At 43.6% G+C, this 25851-nt stretch overlaps 1 protein-coding gene across 1 annotated transcript; it reads right to left on the bottom strand.

The window, feature by feature from the left end:
* Positions 1 to 1269: 1269 nt before the first annotated feature.
* On the bottom strand, positions 1270 to 19478 carry LOC144490564 (transcription factor COE1-like; the record flags this gene model as incomplete). The annotated part of the gene is made up of 6 exons (XM_078208282.1): positions 18819 to 19478; positions 17951 to 18107; positions 17379 to 17442; positions 16672 to 16727; positions 11804 to 11877; positions 1270 to 1338 (listed from the first exon to the last, which is right to left on the bottom strand). Coding segments are annotated over exons 1-6 (554 nt in total), but the record flags the coding sequence as incomplete, so codon positions are not given.
* Positions 19479 to 25851: the final 6373 nt, after the last annotated feature.

Genomic DNA, 25851 nt, shown 5'->3' with positions numbered 1-25851 from the left:
TCCCGAATGCTTGCTGGACCACCAAGCCTTGTCAATGTAAAGAGTCACCATCCCACCATATTATGCCTTTGTTATTTTTAAAACAAACACTGGGTGAAAGAAGTGAAGCCTGCCTTTACTTGGCAGTAATACAGCGGTAACAGCTATTAATGTGTCAGCCTGTACATGCACCCAGAGTGCGTACAGACATTCTCAATAATACTCCACTGAAGTGAAACCTTCAATTCTGGCTTTGCCTGTGCTCAGTGCATATGATAAAACAACACAGCAAACACATGGGATCCATCTCTAACTGCTGCAACAAATAAGCCATCCTGCTCTTCAATCTTATAATAATGACACAATCTAAAAGTGCTGCTTCATCTTTCTAAAGGTTATGCTCCTTTTTCTTGCAATCCATCCATTTTTGTTCTCTTCTCCTCCCCTGACCAATGTCGGAGCACAGTTTCCTAGGGGGTGGTTTCCTCTACCTTGCCCGAGTGCCTGCTTCTTGTGTGCAATTGCTGAAAGGCAATTTGATATGGAAGCCATCACAGCACCAGCCAGGCCAGACCCTGAGCCAGTATTATTCAAGTATACCCCCCTGGTATAAATCACTTGCTTGGCCATCAGGAGCAAGGATCCTGGCTGATCTTCACTCCTGCGCACACCTCAGGGACACAGAAGCCAACTGCAGTGTTGCAATTCTGGCCAAAGCCATGCTAAGCTGACACAGACTGAGGATTGAATGGCTCAGTCCCACACTTGCAGTGCTTTAACTATTTGAACCATCTGCAAAGAAGGTTCTAATTGTATATAATGCTTCCACAAACAAGGTCCAGCACAAAACTGAAAAAAAAAGCTCATCTGGAAATTCTAAATTCTTCACTTCTTGCCTCTCTGACTCCAGCCACTCAGAACCACAAGGTAGTAGGTTTCATATATACTATATGAATGGATATACATACATATATGAATGTACTCAGCTGCCTGATGCAGTACATTAGTTAAACCACAGAGAGGGAGAATCAGTAAGATGCAAGCAGAAAGGATTTCCTCATTATGATGAGTCAACAAGAGGGACAAAAACCACCTGTAAATTTCCCAGCCTTTCACAAGTGAATCACACGATTGCAGAACCCGAAACAGGACAAGAGAGACCAGCCGTTCATACATGTCCAAGATAAAATACACCAGCACGTACACATACGACCACAAGCCAATGTACCAGCACCACTTGCGGACAGGGCAGGTGTCACACAATAATCAAAAGCAAACAATTGTTCGTACCTGTCAATTATTACCGGGTCCGATGGTGTCTCATTCCTGTTGCCACAACTTTTCTTATCACAGCAGCGACTGCAGGAAAGGGAGAAGAGGGAGAGTCAGAAATCAGTACAGAACAATTGCTGCATATGGCTTAAATTACTGATGCCTTCTCTCCCTGTGCTAAACAAGCAGGGTAGGTACAATTTAACAACCACATAATGGTTAAGTAACTACTGCCAAGCCTTTTGCAGTACAAGTCAAGGGTAGGAATTAGTAGGAGACCATACTTGTATATAAGTAAATTACTACTTTCCACTTCCCCTAGACAGCTGGTAGTAATTAGGGAGGCAAAAGGTGCCTTTGTAAAAGATGAGCAGTGAAGCAGGACTCACCTGAGGCAGGTAAGCAGTCCCCTCCCAGAACAATAGATGGACAAACCTCCTCAGCACTAGGGTGTCAGCCTCATTGGTTCTCATCTTACAACCATCACAGATGGTGAATATACCTCAGTGAAACAGTCACTGGCTGAAATCAGGCCTTCGCACAGCAGAATGGCAAAGGCTGGAAGTAAATGGGCACCGAATTTAAGCAAAATGTGGGGGAGGGTGGAATCTAAAGAGTTAAAACCTTTTAAAACACAACCGAGGTCATTTATGTCCTATTGTTCTTGTACAAATTTGCAACTTCCCCATATGAGCAAACGCACTCTCCACTGTCTTCATGTAAAGTTTATTGCTATTGCCCTCTTTCATGAACAGAATATATACCAATTCCTCTTTAATATTTCATCTATTATGGTCCACTTTTCCAATGGCTCTCAAAAGATGTTTTATTTTAGGGTGGCTATGGTCAGTACCAGCTAGGCCAGCATTTATTGCCCATTCCGAATTGCCATTAAGAAGGTGGTAGTTATCCATCTTCTCGAATAGCTACGGTCCATGTGGTGTAGGGTCACTCAAGAGGCAAATGGAGATTATCCCATCACACTCGTGACTTGTGCCTTGTAGATGTGGACAAGTTTTGGGGAGTCAGGAGGTGAGTTACTCTCCACAGAATTCCTATCCTCTGACCTTCTCTTGTAGAACACAGTATTTGTGTGACTGGTCCAGTTCACCTGCTGGTCAATGGTTATCTTCAGGATGTTGATGCTGATGATGGTAATGCCATTGAATGTCAAGAGGAGGCAGTTAGGCTCTCTCATGTTGGAGGCATTGACCAGCACTTGTGTGACACAAATGTAACTTGTCACTTACCAGCCTATGCCTGAGTGTTGCCCAGGATTTGTTGATTACAGGCACGACTGCTTCAGTATCTGAGGAATTGCAAATGATACTAAACACCATGCAATGATTAGCACATATCTCCACTTCTGACTTTATGATGAAGAGAAGGTCATTGGTGATGCAGCTGAAGATGTTAGGGCCCAGGACACTACCCTGAGGAACTCCTACAGTGATGTCCTGGGACTGAGATGACTGTAATTGTTGGAGCCCAATTATCTTTCTTTGTGCTAAGCATATTAATAATGTGGCAGTGGACGCAGGAGCATTTTACTTCTCCCACCTAATGACATTCAACATAAAAAGGAGACAGTTTCCCTTGATATCAGGAACTAAAGCACTGGTCAAAGGCAGTGAGAAAGGTTCCACTCCTTCCAACAGACCTCATGAATAGCAGTGCTCTCTAGGAAATCGAAGCTGGGCAGGGGGTGAGGGTGGGGGTAGGGTGGGAGGGCATTCCCAAAAATCAGAGTTCTCTGCTCTCCAGATAGTTAGCATGTGTACGAAAGCCCCCTGCTTTAGCATTGCCAGAGGATTGCCACATATACGCTTTGCATTGAATTATGTTCTAACGCAATAGATCATGAGTCAGGAGACTGAGTGTGGAGAGTGAGATACTCAGCATAGGCCGATACAACCGTAGACAGGTGCATCTGTAAATTTTCTGAACATTTTTCCTTCTTCTCCTAGGATTTGTGCCATTGCAAGTCACGGGGCCACAAGTGAATCATTCTATTTCTCACTCATTTTCCTTCATCTGTTCTTAGATTTCTCTCCTTCCTTTCTTCCTGATGTCACCACCACCTTCTCAAGGACAGCTAGGAATGGGCAATAAATGCTGGCCTAGCCAGTGACACCATCCCGGGAAGCAATTTTAAAAAACCATTAGTTCCCCTTTGGATTGGATTGTCACATTTGTGTAAATTACATCTACTTGAAAGTTAGTGGGAATATTGCCATTTTGGTTCCTGCTACAAGTCCAGTTAACAGTTTCTGATATTTATACTGTATTGAGAAAAACATTTTCTTGGCAAGAAGTGTTTGTATGTGTTGGAAGCTTTATCCAAAATAGAAGCTCTTCCCTCCTTTTCACTATCTCCTTGCACCATTTCTTAATTCATTTCCAAGATTTCAAACATCATGGAACTCCTTGTACTCCTGTCTTTCCTTTCTCTCACGACCATTGAGTTCTTAAAGTCAAATATTGGCATCACAATTTCATTCCTTTCTGTGCATTCTTGTCTCTTCACCTTTGAACCTTGGGGGGTAGCCAGCGGAAGACCTTGACCCCTTTCATTCAATGTACTATACTTCATTTCAGGCAGAAGACCATTTAGTAATGTTTTTCAAACGTTTGGGAAGTCTGTGAGACTTTCACTTCACAAGATATAAGCATCAGCAGCAGAGAGCTATGATAGCACATATAAAGTTTACATCTTGGCGTGATGAATATTTATCAGTGTTAGTCAGTGATGGCTCCCACTAACCTGATGTGATTAGTCAGATAGTGTTCACACGACACTGGAAGTGATACTTTATTAAAATATAATGTCATGGCCTAGTAAGTGCAGGCAGCCAGTACCTGGTGCCCAGTTTGAAACCCAATTTCTGCTAAGTTAGCTGACTCAACATTTCAGGAGTTGCAACTTTCCTCAGTCTCTAGTCCAGTGATGGGCAACCTAGGCTAGTAAGTGAGCCTCCTTCATCTCAAGACGGTCTCACAGCATAGGGTAAATTTGCTAACTGTGCTTGCATACCTAGATTTGCAGGCTGTGCTGATTGAAGAGGTGTTTCAACTAGATGCACAGAGAGAGTGCACAGCTCCCACAGTCAATTTGTGTGTAATCTGCATGCACTTCACTTCATGTTCCCTTGCTTGATGTGCATATCACGTTAGTCATGCCGTTGAAAAAATAAACTACGTGGATTGAAACCAGCGAAGTCTCGCAATCCTGCGTGTGGGCAACAGTCAAGAAAATATCTCGTGGGCCACACTCAGGATCCAAATGGGCTGCTTAGGCTCCCCAAACTGACAATGGTTTCATTACTTTTAAGTCCAGATGTTTATTGAATTCAAATTTCTGCTACGGTGGGCTTCAAACCCAGGTCCCCAGAGCTTTACCCTGGATCTCTGGATTACTAGCCCAGTGACAGACAATACCACTACACCAACACCTCCCCTTGTGCTGCCGATCACTATCTGGAGGCCTAAGGATACGATCAAGTCCATTTGCCACACCTTGTCTGTAGAAGGCAAAAAACATGCTGCCGCTCACAGAGCAGATGCCCAAATGAAGGATGGCCACTTGAAGATTGTATCGGAGAAACTGCACTCTAACAGTTTTTGAAAATAAAGTCTTGCACCTTAACTTAGTTTCATTTGGTTAAGAAGAAGTATCAGTGCCCTATAGTGTGGCATTTAACCAGGTTTCTGGCCCGGGTTACACACAATTACACTCTACATTATATCCAATGTGACTGCTGTAATTATTGCTACAGCACAATGTATAGAATGAGCAGGAAGTGAACTTTCAGATCATGTTAGTAAATAGTTATATTTTTGGCATCTCTGACAATGCCATGCACAAAACCTCTGGCGCACCACACCCCTCTATGCTACTAATGTGAGAATTACATACAAGTGTTAGTCAGTCTATTGGTGCAATTTAATGTGCGAGGCATTTAACCCTTTGTGTACTTACAGGAGAGTGTTAATTGGTAAAATACGGTCACTTCCCATTTCCTTCACCCTAACATGAGCCACTGTGCCTTCAAGTGCCCCAGCCCTAAGCTCTGCAGTTCCCTTCAAAACCCTCTCTGCACTATTATCTTCCCTCTTGTAAGGCAAACCTAACAGTCTACCACTTTAACCAAGCTTTTAGTTAGCTGCCCTAATACCTTCTTATGTGGCGTATTGTCAAAGTGTATTTGATAACTTTTCTGTGCCGTGCCCTGGAAAGTTTTAGGATGTTAAAGGTGCTATATAAATGCAAATGGTTGTTGCCAGCCACCCTCTGTCCAACCCCCTCCCCCCCAACCTGGCCCAATATCCCATGTTGGGATCTGATTCCAGGGGCAGCAATACCTCAGCCGAATGGCCCTAATTCATTAGGGAGCCGAGTCAATTGTCAGCACGCTACCTGGGCATGGATGGAGGGTCTTCACAATCCGCACATACATTGTCCTCGCCCAGCAGATGAAGCAAGACGGGAGGAGGTTCGATGGAACATCAACATTTTAGGCTGAAAAGGGCCGTCTCTGTGTGCAGTGTTCTCCGCCACATCCACATCTATGCACCAAGGGTGAATGGATAAGGATCAGCAGCAGGGACCAGAACTGATTTATTCTCCTCCATAGCCCAGGGGGCCACACTGAGGAGAGTTGGAGCACTTCAACAGCAACCCCAGCTGAGATCAACTAATCCAACTCAGGCTGCTTTCGAATATGGGACATCTGTGATTTTTTTTGTGTGTGTCTTGTTTCTATTTTTAAATAAGAGATGGCATTCTGCGCCCGGGTCCCGCTGCTAGACTGCTTTGCAGAAATCTACAAGAGTTTTATCTGGATTATAAATCTAACAATCATTTTACTCTGATTGTCTTTAAAGCTAATGTCGCCGGACCCGTTTAAAAAACAACAGCGGAAGATTAAGAAGCCAGATCAACCTAAGCAAGAGACCTGAAATAAGAAATCCTCTCAACTTGAGGGGGATAAAAACGAGTTCTCAGTACAACTGTGCGGAGAATTAAAAATCATTGTGCATTCACTCTGATCACCGAATGTGCACTGGCCCAGGGTTGAAGTGGTCTTGCTAACGTTATTGGTCACTCTCCAAAATGATTCATTACAAATAATATTCACCCTTAATATAACATATGTTAGTGCCGTGAAGTCACATTATTTAAAAAGGGAGTAAAAAGTTAAGAAAACAGACCTTGACTGAAACTGGATTTTTTTTGTTACCAAAAGGCAAGCTGGTTTCACACCATCTGGGTAATGGGAGCGCATAGCAATTAGCTGAGCTGATTAATGGCAAACAGGCTCTCATTTTATGCTTCTAACGGAGGGCACATTTGTACCCGGTGCAAATTCAGCATATCCGAAGTTGCACTGACAATAATGCAGAGTTAAGAAAATGGGTTTTGCAATGTGGTGACCAAGGAGAGGGGAAGGGCCGGGGGGGGGGGGGTGTCTGCAGCCCCTGCTCAGAATGGTGTGGGATTTGCAATTCAGAGCAGTATTAGTAACACAATGGGTGACAGCTCCCATATCAGGCGGGTCACGTCAAGTAATAAACAAACAGCGCCCCAATAAAACCCTGCTTCAATAGCCAACAATGAAACCTGTAATCTCCCTCATCAGCTGGCTGACCTTTCACAACGTGCCTTTTTTTTCAACCCCCCCTCTCTTTCGCCTTCCACACACTGAAATATATTATCCGCGTGGTTCTTCTATTTCCTATAATCTGGACCATACGGTGGTGGGAATTTTAGGTAGCTACCCCTAAGCTGACCTGACCCCTCACCTACGGAGCACTGCAAATCCACAACACACAAACATATAAACAAGGGGGACAATTGTCAAATATGAGCTCAGCTATTCATTGTGTGGAAGACAAATTATCGTTTCGGGGCAAGGTTCCCACAAAGTAAAAGGCTAAAGGGATGAGAGTACCAAGGGGTGGAAATGTTAGCGCGCTTGGCCAATGGCTCAACAAATTTTAACTGCAGCAGCCCCCCGGACCAGGAAGGGTCCACGTTACCTAGCCAGCGCATTGTGTTTGGTCTTATGACCACTGCATTAAAGGAGGGAAGTATTATGTCAGAAATCTTGTCCTGGTCACTCACTAGCAACCTCTACTGGAGACTGCATAGGTGAGTAGACAACGTGAGGAGATAGGGTCAGGTTCTGCTGTAATGATTCGCCACCCCCGCCCCAATCAAATATCCTCTCGACACTCACAACGCCTAGCCTGAAGAATGCCCACTTGAGAGAAATGCCAGAGGACTGTCTGTTAACATGTATAGAATCACACTTCAGCCAGGAGTCAAAAGCTTCGGATCAACAGGAGAAAATTATCAATAAGTGTCAGCACTGCGTGGTGTTCCCTGGATTTGTAAAAAAAAACTGTTTCTGTTCAATCGGAGCACCTTAACAAAAAAAACATTTTCGGCATTGCTGCATCATTTGTCACTTAACAACGAACTGCACAAAAGAACCCGACTGGCGCAACGTCCCACAAGAATTCAATTTCTGAAAATGTAGACTGTTCTCACAGAGTTTATGTTTCAAAATCGAGGACATAACATCCACAGAGGATAGACAGATAGCCCCTGTTGCAGAGGCAGACAGACTCTGGCACAGGTATCTCCAGAACAGCACACTGGCTGGCTGGCATGACCAGCCCTTGCACAACCATGCTCACAAATGAAAGCTACAGTTCATATAAGATCTATCGTACGAAGTTTAGAGCAAAACAAATAAATTTAACGAGTTTATTTTTTTAATAAAGTCACCCTGAAGTTTGACGTTTTGGGTCACAAAATAAAGAAGCTTAAATCTAGCCAGCGTTCAGTCCAGATTAAGAGGGATGCTTCGTGATGAACAAAAAAAAGTCACAGCGAGAGTACACCGTTTACCATTCTGCCCTGAACATGCAGCACATTATCTTATCACAGGACCTATTCCCTGAGATCAGCCTTTACACAAAAGCAGTGCAACGCTTTGAATAATTTCGGTCCCACTTTAAGAAATATCAAGCACAAAGTTGCCACTTTAAGATAAAATTACTCTTGTCTTTAACTCGCTGTTTAGTTGTTAGGACATATTATTTTTAATTCCATCTGTTTCCTGTAAATGTATTCCTTCCAGTAATATTGAGCGGACCCTCGTGAGCTGGGAAGGATGTTCCAGTTGTCACAAAACCTATCCTTTGAGAAGCCTGTATGTTGAACAATTGCAAATCTAAATACTAGCAGCAGCAACACAAGGATCTTTTTTTGTTTCTTTGTTCATTGTGTTCCCCAGTTTACTCCCTTTCTCTCCTGTAAACTGTTACCAAAATTTGGTTCCATTGACAGATAGGAGAATCTATGCATGAGCCATTAGACCAACTAGGCATTTGTGCTGCTAAATCTGCTCAATGTCTCACAGTGGCAGACTCACACTTCCACTTTATTGTGAATTTATAGATGCCAATGCTCATACAACCTCAGTTGGCGACCATTTGGCCAATTATATCTGTGCTTTGCCCCATAGGGCTAAATCCATTTCTTTTCCAAATATATATCCAGTTCCCTTTTGAGAGTTATGACCGACTCTGCTTCCACCACCCTTTCAGACCAGGCATTCCAGCAGCTAATGAGCATCAGGTAAGCTCCAGAGTTGTTGGGACCATCATAGTTGAGTTCAATCTGTCCTCAGCCATTGTACACATGCGCGCACACTTCCAAGACACCCAACTTCCAGGCACTCAATAAATCCACCTACACACAAACACATCCACATAGGCTCTCAATGCACACACACACACACATACAAACACACATGTGAGCCATACTCATCCATTTGTACATGCGTTTCCATCGGGGATCAGTGGGCACTAAGATCTAAATATTTAATGCCCCTCTTAGTCCAAAGATATTGAGGCTGACAGAAGCACACTCAGCTTTTACCCTACCTTGGGCTAACTAATTCAGCATGCACAAGGAGGGTTGTTTGATACCATGGCTCAGCACCATGACTGGCATAGCATTCATTCAATACTTTATGGACTTATTTGTAAGGAGGACCATTGCAATAATGGGTCTTTTCGACCTCACTAAAAGCAGCTCAAAGGCATGCAGAGCACCCCAGTGAAAGGAAATAAAATGGTTCCCAGAAGCAGCAAATGTGCTGTCGCCCCATTTATGCACTTGTTAATCTAAGGCCTGAGTCTATAATGCAGCAATATGCAACTAAAATGCTACAAGTTAAGAGACATTCCCTGTTTGGTTACCAGGAAGCAGTATTATGGGTCCATTCGAGCATTTATTATTCATAAGGACCCATTAGTAACTTTAACAAATGGGTCAGTAAGGTTACTCTGTGCCTGTCAAATATAATGATTTAAATTACAATTTTACTACTTGTGTTATGGAAGCAGGTAACTATAAAACAATTGTTAGGCATAAAGTCCACTTGCACGTACACACTATAGCACTTAAAACTAGTGTCCAAATGAAATGAATTCACCGGATGTTAAGAGGCTTGTGATTTTTACTCCTCTCCTGAAGTTGCAGGACTGTGAGGTTCAACTTGACAATTGCTGGCAAGCCTTCCACTACCTCGCACTGACTATCTGCCGACTATATAGCTGCAATCAAGGCTGAATCAGTCTTCACCCGGTACCATGTTCACACACAATCCCAGCAAAGAAGATTGGTTACTTGACTGCAATCGGGAGTGGGGAGTCTTGTCCGGTCTAACCAGGGGCCAGTTAGTTACAGCAGCATCTAATGCTGCCCAGGAGTGTGTGTGTGGTGGTGGTGGCGGCAGCGGCGGGGGGGCGGGGGGGGGGGGGGGGGCGCGGGGAGGGGTGTCGGCTAACTCCGTCTGGAGCAGGCATTTGAAATGAAGATCTTTCCGAAGGTTACACAGTGTGCTACCTCCAGCCACTGCGATAAAGGGGTGGGTCTTTCCCAAATTAAATGAAGTTACATTAGTTGCCGCACTTCCAAAGTCACTGTGGGAATGACTTCAATACATTTTCACGCAGCACTATCAAAGTGCACAGAGTTTTCTTTTCCTTTGAATGACATAGTTTGGAACTTGGATCAAGGACAATTTCTAGGACAAGCTCCTTGCTGTGTTGTGACTATATCAAGATCATTTTTAGTTAGTGCCGCCAGCTGTTTTCAGCCTCTATACCCAAACCTTGCCATTACAGACTCTTAATAGCTCTTCCTACGAAATGAACAGGGATGGGTGGAAGGGGAGGGGGAGGGAGGTCATGTTACTGAGATTCTGAGTTGCTTTCTGGAACCATATTCCCTCAAAACAGACTGCTGCGGTTTTCCGACACTTACGTCTGTGTTGGAACCACATATGGGAATTTTTTTTGACGGCATTGTCCACTTCCTGTGACTGCTAAAATAATTACAGCTGTGCAGTTGCTGTTAGGCAGCCGAAAGCTTGGGACGAATGATGCTTTGGAAGCGTCCTGAAATAAATCACTTGCTCTCTGCTGCAAAGTTTGTCTTAACGGGGCTTGGACACCACAGGCTTTAATGCAGTCCAGCTGGGAGCTTGGGAAACATTTATTATAATGGGAGGGTTTTTTTAAATCCCTGAATTTGTTATAATGAGATAAATGTCATTAGACAGTTGGAATAATTTGTCAAATCTCGCAAATCTTCCAAGCCAAACAGTGAAATCAAGACCAGAAGGTCCCAACTCCAACCCCTGGTCTGTTCCCAGTTAGCTGGGGCGGCAGGGGAAATTGGCCTCAGTGCCCCTAAGGTTAAGGAGGGAAAATAGCAGCCAGGTTTCCTGGTCCTGATCAATGTTCAGCGGTTCCTGTTCGAAAGTGTAAGTGCAAGGACATTAGAGGAGTTTAGAATCACACCCAGCTCAGCTCCTGGGTGCAATATATTTATTTAAATATCCCCCCACCCTCACAATCATTGTCTTGGCTTACACATGGTTTGAGAGACAGGAGATCTCGGGGAATCCGGGAATCTACATCACGGGCAGAAGGGAAGCGAATGAATAAGCTGGGAGACGATAGGGATAAAGAATGGAGATTCTTGTTTTGTCCAAATTTTTTGCTATATCCAAACAGCAACATTCGTGACTATGATCTTCCATGAAGTGGGACAATGAAATTGCAATGCTTCTGTCCAATACAATACATATCAATGCAACATACCAGACACAAACCACGGTGAAATTAACGCATACCAATTTCTAAAAAATAAGATCACAAATAGTTTTGAAGCTCATTTCAAATGCTGCAACCCTACTTCTGGAAGTCCTTGCTATAAGAAACGACTTTGGCTTATCTCATGGCTTGTCCAGAGTTGGTAGCACTTCAAACTTAACGAACGCAATAGAAAAACCTTCGGCTAAGATTATAATTAAGTTTATTTGTGGGAGGGGGGTGGTAGAGACAATGCTCAAAGCTATATTGTTATTTAAACAAGCAGGCGTGGTTTAACTGACTGGTCAAAAAGAAAAGAGTCAATGCATTAAGAAAACCCATCTGAAGGGGTTAGGACAGCTCTCAACTTTCTTACCTGCACATGATTTCATGCGTGAGAAGGACTCGACACATTTCTGGATTCTTGTCCTGCCCTTCATACACGATAGCCTGTGACAGAAAGAAAATATTTGAACTCTAAAGCGCTGATTCACCTCCCCGCTCATTTTCCCTGCAGATTATTTTTTGCCGTCTTGGTAATTCAATGTCAGAATGTGAACATCATCTGCTAAACTTGGCATTTATCTCTCTGTCACTAATTGCCCAACCAGTTTGAGTGTGTTGCTAGTCTGCTTCAGAGAGCAGTTAAGAATCAGTCAGGTTGCTGAGGGCCTGGAGTCCCATGTCGGCCAGACTGCATAAGGACAGCATGTTTTCGTCCCTAAAAGATATTCGTCAACTTTCGGAGGGGGAGGGGTGGGGGGAGCAATACAACAGATTGTTTTTTCTTTAGCAACTAAATTCAAGTTCTGAGTCTGCCGTGGCAGGAGTTGAACTCAGGTTGTCTGGATTACCCAGCTCCTCTGTTCAGTAACACAACCATCATACTCTTTTATATATAATGTGGAACTTATATGTCACCAAGACGTTCAAGTTCCACAGTCATCGATGCCGAGGTACAACTTTTTCCAAATCAAATCGTTGACATCAGAGAAAATATTACAGTATTTTACACTAGTACAAATCTGTTGAGGTATAATAGCATTGCTAGAAAAAATGCAATTTATAAGAATATTATATCCAAATGTCCATCCCCAATCACAGAACAAAATGAATTACTTTGTTAGTCTGTATTTTACCTTTCACTGCTCTCGTTCCCCGGGGATATTTTTACGTGTTAAAGGTCTGCATTAACGTTTGTTGACTCAGTGTTTACTAATAATCTCAGTTCATATCTACAGATCTGCCTTCTGAATTTCACTCAGAATCATTAAAGTGTGCTGGGAATTTTAAAAATAAAATCATCAGGAGACATTTAACTCTGGAACTTCCTTAGATCTCAACATGCTCTCCTCACACACACTACATCAATATCAACCGTGCAAGTATTTCTTTTCTTAAAAGTTTGGATAACAGATTTTTTTTGCACATGAATCTAGATTTCCAAGCTGGCAGGAGACGATGTGTTTTGTTAGTTCAAACTGAGAAACACTTGCCAACATTTTCTTGGAGAAATGGAGGGGAATTGAGCCCAGTTCGGGCCCTGGGGACGGTGCTGCACAGTATACATTTACCTCTGTGTCAGCCCTTTCCGCTCACATCGGCGTACTTCGGATATGGCGGTTTTACAGAGCCAGGGGGTACTTTGTTAACAAAAGTAGGCGCTAGCTAGTTTGTAAAAGTTGGCAGTAATGTTGTAGTCTCTTTGGTTGCAGCTATGGTTATCGATTGGTCCAAAGGCGTGGCCAATAATATATTCGAGATGGACATTTACTCATCTGTCTTGGATGCCAATCAGGACATCCCCCCACCCCCCTCCCCCCTCAGCACTGCACAAAGAGGGTGCAACAACTCCATGTTGGAAAAAAACATCCTCACTGCCACTTCAAATAGGGTTGTTGCACCATGAACAAGTGTTGCAAAAAGGTGAACGGTGGCACACAATAGGGCACAGGGCTGCATTGCTAAAAGCAGGGGGAGGGGGCAGTTACAAAGGTAGCAAAAGAGCGAAAGAGAGATAGAATTATCTGATTTCAGAGGGAACACAGTGTAAATACCTTCCACGCAAATTGTTATTTCATGTTAACTATTATAGTTATAAAATTATGAATTTAGACACAATAGGTGAACTGACTGTAACTCTGGATAATTACTGTATAATTCCTAGTCTTTACACTCACAATTATCCTGTGACGCACTCTGTGCAACCTCGTATATTTTCGATATTACTTACACCACTATAAATAATGGACCAAAATGGAAATCCAATATAGGATGCTCATTACACGGTTGGCTAATTTCATGTTAATTTCCACATTTGCAAAAAAAAGTCCCTCCACAAGGTATGTCTCACTATTCCTCGCCCAGATAAAGGATACAGCGTGTGGTGTGTTTAATGTTTTTTTTCTGAATGCAATTTAACGTGATGTAAGAATGCACAATCGGGAAGGGATGGGTGGGGGGTGGGGGTGGGGGGGAGGGGGAGGTGAGAGTATCTCTGGGATATCTAGTGATCGCAGTGGGCTGGGGATTGGAGATGTGGGAGTGGGGGGAGAGGTGTTAGGCAGACTGTGGCCCCGAGACAAAGCTGAGCTGAGAAGGAATGGGGCAGCAGATTTGGCGAGATATTCGCCGACAGATGGTGAGCTCCGTTCAGTATGCCACCCCAACTGCTCGCATGTGTTTATTGTTGTTTCCGCTAGCTCTGTTTTCTGTGTGAAAGCTTAACCTCGTTCCCTGGTAAAGACACACAAGAGAAACCAACAACAGAGGCGAGAGAGAAAATCAGGAAAATAGAGAACTAATCAGCATTCCTCCTGTTTTTTATATAAAATGAATACGTTGTAAAAGCAATATATTAATAAATGATTTAACAAAAAATGTATTAAATCTAGCAGTGGGAATAAGAAGCCCTTGAAAGCAATGTGTTTGATCGGAGTGCTATCTGGGATTTTTTAAACTTCATTCATTTTTAATGCATGCGGATAATTATTCTTCTATTACACATACCGTCAGAGCATGCGATCAGACATTTAGAATAATATTCCCTCTGACTAGATTTATGTAGGTTGTAAGGTATAAACCCCTGCGATGTTTCAGAATTGATGTTGTCTCTGGGTGTGTGCGTGTGTGTGTTTGAAACCGGGCTAAAATTAAAAAAATAAACATTATATATGGCCACATCAGAAGTTTGATGGATTCAGATAATCAGTCTCAAGAGGTCAAACACAGCCGCGGGACACAACATTGTCTTCAACCCTTCTTGGAAATAAAACGGACTCACAGAAATCACAGTGATTTAATGGGAAACATTCTCCGTTCCTTTCATTCTGGACAACTCCCAATCTGCCACATCAAGGGGTGTCCTCCAAACAATATAAATATATATTCCCAACCTCAGGGCACCCTGTCTCTGTGTGTGTGTGTGTGTGGGTAGGGTGTTTGGTTTTAAAGGCTGCGTGTAGTCCAGACGGAAAATAATTGTTAGAACAACAGGCTACTATGAGAGCGGCGTGGCCACATCATTAAAAAAAGTTAACTCGAGTTAATTTGGCATTCCCGCAATGTTATACTATATCCGAAAGTATATATTGTACAGATAACCGCACGCCAAGGAGTAGCTGTTGGGCATTGTGATTAATGGCCTATTGATTATGTTAACAAAGGTCTGATGTATATTTTTGAAGTTGTTAAAATGCGGGTTTGTTTGAATGTGGATCAATATTTTAGAGCTGAAATTGGGAAAATCTCTCTCGCTCTGATTCCAGATGCGTCTCTCTGTCTCTCTCTGACCTGGTCTGGCAGCCCTCAATAGCAGGAAATCGCATTCAGAAAGAATATCAAAAGAGCTGCGGAGATATTTTCAAAACAAGAGTTGCCTGTTGATGCAATGGTTTGTCTTGAGCAGGAAGCGGGGTACATTAAGAACCAAACGTGGCAGAGAAGGGAGGACGAAGATTGCACACACACACATACACACTCTCTCACACACTCTCTCTCACACACACACATAATGTTTATGCATTCCAAAATGAATCCTATTCTTGGTGTAAAATGCTGTCCGTTTGGAGCCGCTTTGAAATTGACGAAAGACTCCAGGAGATTGAAGAAGGGGGAAAACACTGTAATGGGCATGTGGAAATATGCCCATTACATATAAGTATGTTCCGGCGCGGGAGGTGAGTGTTTGGTGTGTGTGTGGGGGGACAAAATGACAACCATGAGTCTTAAACCGTGAGAACATACAAGTGTATAATTATTTACTACCAATAAGTATATAAACACCGAAATTAAATTTAAATTAAAGAGATCTGCGTTGCCTAAATAACGGACAAAATGTTGCTTGTTGACTGACGTGAATATAAAGTTGAGTGAATATATATTTAGAGTTGTTTCTCGCCTAGAGCTGCACGGAGTGGTGATTTATAACAAACTGGAGTATTTAGTCCTGCAGGAGAGTTGTTTACGATGACTAGAGAGCCAGCTAACCTGGCAAAACTCAAAACAGTCACGTAAATAAATATGAGCAGAGCCTCCTGTTAAAATGAATAACTTGCACAGTTATGTTGACAGAATCGGCCGCTTCACGCTTTAAAACACATTGCACATTAATAAGAAAAAAAGTGGGATGATTAAAAGTGGAATTAGGGGGATCGATCTGCAAAAATAGGAACATAAAACCCTTTAGCCACCCACACTCTGAAATATTGACACGTTTAAATTACAGCAACTCCCGCCACAGACCCATTGGAAATTGTGGGGGTGCCCTTCTCGCGCGCTCTATCGATTTCTCTCTCAATTTTAATTCATTGGAGATCCCCCCTCCCCAGCTAACCATTCACCACATCCCCTTTCACCCCAGTCTACCTAGTGGGGTTAGAAAACTTTTTCTCATGTTTTGTTTGTTTTGCGTTGGACACATGGGACATTTTGCAATATTTAACTTCCCCAGAACCTCTGTCTGACTTCCTCAAAACGCACCGGGTTCTGTTTGTTGTCACTGAGCAGTTTCCTTGACTTTGACCGTTTGAGAGCAATCCGATTAGAATGGGGAGGTGGGGAGGGGGGGGGGGGGGGGAGACCCAGGCAGTTTGTGCAGACTGGAGTAACGATATCTTCACGACCTGTAGCTTAATCTCAACCCTGCGGGCACCATTATAACGGGTGTCAATCCTTTTTTGCATGCTTCCTAGAATTTTAAACAAAAAAAAATCCTCGCAGTCACAGGAATAAAGATCACCTTACCTGTTTGGTCATTGAGTCGATCAGCCGAACATAGAGATCTTGCTCTGTCCTTATCCCTGAATGTGACAACATATTGAATGAAGAACTGTCAGGTTCACTCAAAAGGCCTCGTCGCTGCTATTTTAAAAATATTGGAAGCAGCAATTTATATTCCCACCCAGCCCTCTACTCCTTCCCGCATTCAGATTGAGAACACTAAAACACAATCTGTATGAAGAACGCAAAACAATGTATTGGATTTGGATAGCGGGCTCGGCGGGCGATGGATTTGGAGCGATAAGTGCTATATAATGTTGGAATGTTGGATGATCAATGCACACACTTTTACTGATGCAGAAACTGGGTTTAGGGGACAACGCAAATGGAACCATTCCGACTCCGGCTTCTGCAGAAATGCTCGGATCAAAATCTCGCCCAGCGACAGATGTGCGGGACAGCGCTGGAGACAGTGTCGGATGGGCGCCAGTGAAATGTGCACAGCTTGGCCGGGACAACGTGTGAGCTTTCAAACAGCGTAGAGCTCCCAAATAAATTATACTTTCCACACACGCGGGTGATGCAGTGAGAAGAAATCGAAGGGAAATAATCCGAGTAGCCAGGGTAGGACCTCCCGTTGCCCACCGCCCCAAACACACACCCCGAACGGTGCCGGAGAGCTAGCCCCAAGAGTTAGCAGCAATTGTCAAAGGCGGTAACAGGCCACTTACCATTACTGTAGAGCAGCTGTAATCTGTAATGAATCCCGTTATTGGTCTTTTCACCACCTATTTCCTGGAATAATTTTTTAACAAAAAGGATGGGCATGTTAAAAAAAACTTGACAACTAAAGTGAAAGAGCAATTAAGATCCATACTTTTTTAAGCTGTCGGGTTTCAGACACGCGAGATTCCGGTCTCCAGATCAGTGAGGCCACTCGCTCAGAACTTGGGAGATTTTACTCTATTTCAAATCTGAAATTTTTGGCAAAAATGTCTACAATGTCTCTCCCCTCCCCCATTTTAATCTATATAGCTTGTCAAAGTTAAGCACCGTTTATTTTGCATGTCTGTGTATAAAGCTACACATAGAAACCTTCTTTCAATATGAGAAAATATTCCCAAACATTAAAAGTTGTCTGTTTTGTACAAATCAGTGTTGCTCTGACTGCTCGCTGATATGCAGCCGGTCAGACACAGACACAGCTCCTTGCGGCGCTCCGCCAGACAACACTTCCCTGCAATAAACTTGCTCCCCTTGTCCTTTCAAACTTTCCCATCTGAGAACAAAATGCCAAACTTACTTTCTCTTTCTCCACGAATCCTACGAAGGCTGTCCGCTCGATCTCCACGGGCTGACCCTGGCGGTCGTACAGAGCCAGCACGAAGTGGAAGAAGTTGGATTTGCGCAGGTTGGAGGGCGGCTGTTTCTCGAAATGAGCCCGGGCCAGGCCTACTCCACTGCGGGCAGACAAGAGCAAGATGAGTCGGGGAGGGGAGGGGGGACAGAAAAGGGCCAACAAATGGCAAACGCGCGCCCCAATTTTTAAAAAAATAATAATACCCGCCTCTTCCAAGACCATGTATAAAACTTGCATTTATTTTTGAAAGTTAGAAACTTCCCAGTGACAACTGGATAGATGAAATATCTGAATTACTGGGAGACTTTGGAACATTCCCTAATTGAGTTGTATTGCGGTGTCAACTGTGAGGAGATGTTTTTAGCGACCCGGGAAACTTCTGGGATGTTTGGAGTAAAGTCTGGGAGTCTCTCACTGTAAAATGTATTATTCTAAGTTTGGCGGTTTAAAATAAAGTTAGCGCCACATTGTACACTTTAAAGCAGGCGGTATAACGGGGAATGGAGGAAAATGAAATCAAACAAATCATCGTCTATATTGAGTATGTCAAATTGTGTCATTTCACCCTCATCTGCAGCAAGATTTTTAAAAAAGCCCAGACGGGAAATGATTAGAAGGGGAAAACATGAAACGGAATGTTTAAAATATGTTGGAATTTAAATATATATACATATATTATATATATATATATATATATATATATAGCCTTTGGTTAGAGTTCCAAACCGACTTTCGCCACCATGTATTGTTAACATATCCACACAGAATGCCTGCATGTGTGAAGAAAAATTCAGATACATTCATTTCCTACCTCTGAGCGGCCGTATTTGCATCCATGATCCCGGCTCCCTGCATCCAGGACCGGACAGCGTTGATCCCGCTTCCCAGCGGCTCTTCTTTCATGCTGCCCGCGCTGCGCTGTATATTCTCCTGAATCCCAAACATGGAAACAAGCTTTTTTCCCCCTCTGTCTCTCTCTCTCTCTCTCAGTGTGTGTCTCTGCCTCTGTCTCTCTCTCTCCTCCTCCTCTCTGCCGTCAAAAAATAAAAGCCACCAGAAACCGGTTGAAGATGTTGAAACGCAGTTTTCGCTCAAGTCAAGTATCCTCCAGGAGAAATGCCAATTGCCAGTGATTATCTTAAACTGCGGGTCCGCCTGTCACACACACACACACACACACACACCGGGGAATCACTCAATTCGTGGGAGGGGAGGGAGGGGAGGGGGGAAGAGAGAAAGAATAAAACTAAAGGGGAGAGAGGGAGGAGAATGGTGATCCCTGTAAGTGAAATATTTCCCCCAAAACAGGGGGTCAGAAGGGAGGGGAGGGGGTCTGCGGAGGAGCAGGTGAGGGCTGAGACACACACAAGATCAAGTCGAGCTACCGGGCTTCACAACACCAAGTGTCATCGTCCAATTAGAAACACTAAGTTTATTTCCCCCTCTGTGTGTGTGCGTGTGTTCACAAACAGCCTTGTCTGCCAGTCCCAGCAAATGTATGAGCAACGCTGGCTGGCGAGATTTGCTCTTCTGAATGATGTCGGGGATTTTTTTTTTGGGAAGGGGTTGGGGGGGGGGGGGAAGGTGTGGGTGGGAGGGATGCTAGGTCTCTGATCTCCCGGGGTGGGAAGGCGAGGGTTGGTTTGGTGGGGTGTGTGTGTGAGTGTGTGTGTGTGTGGGGGGGGGGGGGGGGGGCGGTCAGTGACGGGAGCCGATTGCCCTGTGAGAATTCACCTCCCTCCCTCTGTCTGTCTGTCTGTCTGCAGCTAGTCTCTCGGAGCTACCCCACCAACCCCTACCTCATCCCGGGGGGGGGGGGGGGGGTGGGGAGGGGGGTAACAAAACCATTCACCCTCCCCCCTCCCACGCAAATGGGTCGCAGCTAGAGATGGGGCGGGGGTGGAATAGGTTGAACGATGGCTACCAAATATGGTAAAGCCCGCCTCCCCCTTAAGCCAATGGCTGCGCGGTGTGTGTATGATTGACAAGAAGTCCTGACAATGGAGTAAAACATGTTTTGTTCTTGTTTTTATATCTGACATAACAAAAACGGCAATGGTACAAATAATTCTCTGCTTTAAAAATACTATCTACCCCACTGGATTTTTTTAGATTGAAAAAAACCATGATGAAATATTGACATTTTTTCTTGCTGAGAAACACATTCTATAGCTGTCCCCTGCCTGGATAATTTCTACAGAACAATTCCCACGAGGTTACTTGGGTCCATTTGACTGTACAGACATCACAGAATGCGAGATCTCCCTCTCCAAACAGTTCTGCAACTTAATCTGGGAATTACATCTCCAGATCTGCAAAGTGCCTTCAGTTTTAGGAAATTCACTGAGCCTCCATATCATCAACAATCTTCTTTAACTTACTTTTTACATTCGGAAAGTTCTCGGGGGGCCGATAGTCAATATAATTATTTTATATAATACAGTAAAACCTACCGGATATCAGACAACATTTATTTCAGGGTCTTTAGCAGCTTGGGTGTGTTCGGGGGGGGGGGGGGGTGGGGGGGGAGGAGGGTGTGGGGGGGAGGTCAAGGGGCTGGTAACTCCTATGTCATAGTGGTGACTACACACACGCACACACAGGGACATAGACAAATGCACACGGAGATACACACACATATAAGGGCACAGCCTAACGCACATACATACATATATATACACACAGGAACACGGATAAATGCACACGGAGATACATACATATGTACACACAGGGACATGGATATATGCACACAGAGATACATATATATATATAGGGACACATATATACGCACACACAGATACAAATATATACATACACAAGGACACAGACCAATGAACACACAGATACATATATATATACACAGGGATAGATAAATGTACACACAGATACATATATACACACAGGGACACAGACAAATGCACATAGATACACAAATATATCAATACACAGGGATACATATACATGCACACAATTATAAATATACACCCATATAGGGACAGAGACGAATGTACACAGGAATACCAACACACACACAGGGACACATATACATGCACACAATTATAAATATATAAATATACACACACAGGGGCACAGACGAATGCACGCAGAGATACAAACACACGCGCGGCACACATACACATTCATACATGCAAGTACACATGTAGTTGCTACAATGTCGAATGATACTCAAACCCGTACCATAAATTTACTGTCGTTTAAGAAGGGGATGTTTTTTTAAAACAAGAAATTGCATGATATGTATGAATCTTATTATCTCAAGAACGCGGTTTTAAAATCTAAATCACAGCGCTCTTCAGTGTCAGCGAATACAGATCTCACTTGTAAAAATATCCCTTTATAACTGGGTAAGATTTAAGATTTAATAACATTTCAGGTTAAGCTTCATTGTAAATACAACAGGTAGCAATCTTCAACATGGTGCCACATTCTCCTTTTTCTCAATACGACGCGATTCAGAGCTTGATACGAACAGCCCGAAAACCCTGACACTGTTCCTGCTCTCCCACTCATTAGAACTCTTAGCAGTTTCAAGCCCAGGTGTCGAGTTTCTGTAGCCGGCGTTTAACAGCCCCATCCTCTCTGCTTTACAGCCAGAACAGATGTCAAAATAACATCACTTCGGGAAGGATATAAGTTGCGGATACCCTTCTTTCAGAATGTGTGTGTGTGTGTGTGTGTGTGTGTGCAAAATTCTATCCATCGCTTGCACCCTGATTTCAGGGCGAGCAGATGTTTTATTGTCACAAGTGGAGACTGGCGATGCTCAATGGAGCTGCGGGCAAAACTAGCAGGTCAGAGACCCCCACCCAGCCCCCACCCCCACACCAATCCCGATGTATCGAATATTAAGACTTCGACTCGGGGGGTTTTGAAGGTGCGGAGAAGAGATGCCAACTGCGAAGGCACAACATCAATTTAACAGCGTATTTATCTAAAAAGCTAAGCGAATGCAGGGCGAGGGAGGACCGGGTTAGATGGAAAGGTTTGGAGTTGGAGGGAATGGAACACTTCCAACATGCAGCTCACTGCTGGGAGCTGGTATGGTCCAAACACTGCTTGTCACAGTCTTAGCGAGGAAGGTGGGCAGTCTTCCACGCTTTCTGGATTTAAACAGGGGAGGGAGGCTTGGGGCTGGGGGTACAATACAGATTGGCCTTCACCTTCAGATAGGAGTGATATTCGTCCAGGGCACCAGCATTGCTGTTCTCGATTAATCGATGGCACGTTGGGATGGAAAAGGTTGAACAAAATAAAGAAAAGCAGCCCGAACACACTTTCAATCAATATTTCGGCGAGAACCCTGAAGTGCCGCCTGAAATAGCGGAGCAGAATGTTGCTAAATTAAATGAGTGGAAATGCATGGACACTGGAGTGTCCACGCCTGTTTAATAAATAGGGTGGGCAGGTATTAGTAACTGAATGCACAGAGAGCAAAGTGTGAAAGTGCCCTTTACAACAGCGGATAGACAGTGGGGGGGGGGGGGGGGTGGAGAGGCGGCATATATACTCCGGGTTTTTTTTTGTTTTAGTTTAGTTATTAAAGATTTCTTATTACAATCGAATGTAAACTGCGAGTGTTACCGATATTTCCAGTTAGAGCGAAGTGTGAGAGGAATCGTCTCTATTTCAGATACTCTGAATGTTTGAAATATACTAACTAGCTTTTCTCTCCAACACACACGTGAGTGAATGCAATAAATCGAGTATTTGCCTTTTGTGACTTGTCTTCTAAAACTAACAAATTGTCCCAATTATGTCCATTCTTTAAACGACAGTTGGTGTTGAAAAACATTGGAAAAAGTTAATGATTTCAACCTATCGATTAGGCAAAAGCGAGCCTTGCCGGGTATTAAATCCCTCCTAGGTAACAGTACAAGCGTTTGAATGAATTGTCACCCTAAGGTAGGTATGGAGAGTGAGGGGTTGGGGGGGGGGGGAGGGGGGAGGGCAGTTAGGGCAGAATGAAGTTCAGAATCCCACACACGTTATTGCAATTCGTGAGGGGAAATTCGCTGGAAATTCCTCTGGGCTGTGGGGTTCAGTCAGGGTGGCATGGACTTAAAAAAAATCACCGGGACATGTCACCAATATGCTTATGCGCTGCAGTCTGCACAACGAGCAGGTCGAGCTGTACGGGTGGGGATCTTTATGAAGGAAATATGCCTTTTGGTGGATCGATTAAAGATGAAAAGCTTCGAAATCGTTGCTTAGTTTGGAATGGAGTTAATGATAAATGCCTAAATTCCATTCGATTTGACTCCACAAGTCGGGGGGTAGGGGGTTGGAGATGAATTCCAACTTAACTGGCAAAAAATATTGCCTTACAACCCTTCAGTCATAGCTACAATATCTGGGCTAGTCATTCAGAAAGATTGGGAGGACCGTTATTACACTTATTCCCAGTTTTTTTTTTGTCTTATTTCTCTTTATTTCTCTTATTTTCCCCACTTTCAGTTCTTGGCGTCGGACTGTGACTGAGTCGGACGTCACCTGTGACTGAGTCCCGTCCCTCACATTGTTACGGGGATTAGTTTCTCGAACAGCGCTGCCTGGCAGTGTGTGAGGGGCAGAAGGACCTGGGGCTTGGGGCTATTCAATTATCTCTTCCCAAAGTCGGATTTCCTTTCAATCTTCGATTTGTTTCAAATTAAAGTGTAGATGGGCGCGGGTTCGTGAGACTTACTGTTATTATGATTGTAGAAAGCACGCGGGAACACCCTGGGGTTTCTTGCGGTATTCAATATTGCAAATTTGAACTTTTTGTCAAACTGCCTTCACCTTCTATCAGATCCTCTAACTGAGGAAATGTTGTTTAACAATAAGAAGCCTGTCCAACCATAGCCTAGTTCAGATGGCAAATCTATTTGCAATGAAAGCATAATATTTTCTACAAGACATGGCATTTTTGTTGTTTTTTTAAAAGAATGGCTGGTATAAGATATCGGAAAACGGGAGTGTGAGAGTTTTGGTGAGGAATGTATTCAGAGGTGGGATTAAAGGTGATTTGGAGGAAAAAGGGGAGAAGGAGAAAGAAGCAGAAAAGGAGCCGGGAATTAGAGAATTGAAACTCAGACAGAAAGAGCGAAATAAGCCAGCCAAAAGCTGGACTGGGGAGTTAGAAATGGGGGAGAGCAAATTGTGTCAGGTTGGAGATCATTCAGTGCACAAGGGCACCATCTAGCGGCGCAGAGTATGAGCTTTGCGCGCTGACCCAAACGGCGATATAATTCCAAAGCTCATGAGCTTCCCGTTCGCTCAGCAATGGTCGGGAATAAGTTTAAGTTTATAAACGATCAAATGAAAACGTCACATGAAAAAGGAACGATGTGATAAGAATGAAATATACAGTAAATGATATCGCTTCGGAGACGGTGTCGATTCCTCCGCACATTGCGTGAAGTCTCCTTTGGAACAATCGTGAAAAATCCAGCGTTTACAAACTCTAATGGAATGCATCGTAAATTAATTTCGTGTGTATTGTACGAGCTTTTAAAAAAAATGTTAAACAAAAAAATAGAAATGAGAGAAAGCAGAAGGGTTTGCTGAAACAGGAGTGTGAGGTAACGAAAGCAAAAAAAGATATATAATATCGAACAGCCAACGTGGATTTCTAAGAGGAGAATTGTGCTTGAGCAACCTCAGTTATTTTTTTGAAGAGTTAGAGAATGTAGACAAGAATGGTGCAGAAGATGTGATATATCTGGATTTCCAAAATACTTTCATTTAATGTACCACAAAATAGACAGAATGAATAAGGTGTGGACCCAAGGGGGCAAGGTTAGCTGGAGGACAGCAAGCAATTGGTGGGGCTGGAGGGGGGTTAAAGAGTAGCTACCCAGAGTGACAGGGGTTAGGGTAAGTGGGATCCAATGAGGATCAATGCTGAGACCACTGTTGTCCGCTATTTAAAATAACAATTTAGAGTTTGAGATATATATAACACACGGCACTGAGAAAGCCTGCAGCAAATTACAAGACATTAGCACACTTTCAGAATAGATATACTGTTGGCAGATAAATTTTAATATAGGTGTGTCCGGTATTAGATTTTGGTAAGAAAAATAAGGATGTTGCATGTTACTTAGAAAATAAAGGATCTAAACAAGGTGGAGGAGCAAAGGGGTCTGGGAGTACAAATGTACAAATCACCACAAGTTAATAAGGCAATAAAAGCAAACCAAGGCTGGGGGTTATTTCTTGAGGGATAGAATTGAAAGTAGAAAAGTTATGCTAAACTTGCATTGAACCTAGGCAATATCATACTTGGAGTGCTGTGTCCAGTTCTAGTCATCCCGCTGTAATAGGGATATGGTGGCACTTGGTGGGGGGGGGGGGGGGCGGAGGGGGGGGGGGAGGTTATATTTGACAAGGATAATGCTAGAAATGCAAAGCGACATCTGTCAGGAAAGGACGAACACGCTAGGTCTCTTTTTCTCTTGGAGATATTTCGAGTGTGCTTGCACTGTGGGGAAGTGTGAAGCCAGATGCCAACGTTATACGACAGTCACCAAGAAATCAAGTTGGGAATTCAGAGGAAGGTTCTTTATCCAGGGAGTGTACAACATTCACAAGGCGAGTGGTATAGGTGCTTGTAAGGGGAAGCTGTCCAAGGCTACAAGAGAATACAGGGTTATTCTGCTAGAATTTAATAAGGAAGAATGAGAGGAGGCATAAACATGGGTTTGAAACGGTTGGGCCAAATGGCCTTTTTTGCGTCATACCATGCCATGTAATAATCCTGTGAGTACAAAGCTTGTGTCAGATACAAACACGGATTCTGGAACACAAAAACAGCCTAACTGGTCTATGGCAGTGTAAAATTC

The sequence above is a fragment of the Mustelus asterias genome, unplaced genomic scaffold, assembly GCF_964213995.1.
Source record: "Mustelus asterias unplaced genomic scaffold, sMusAst1.hap1.1 HAP1_SCAFFOLD_3437, whole genome shotgun sequence".
Taxonomy (NCBI): Eukaryota; Metazoa; Chordata; class Chondrichthyes; order Carcharhiniformes; family Triakidae; genus Mustelus; species Mustelus asterias.
This window is presented reverse-complemented; position numbering and strand designations above follow the sequence as displayed.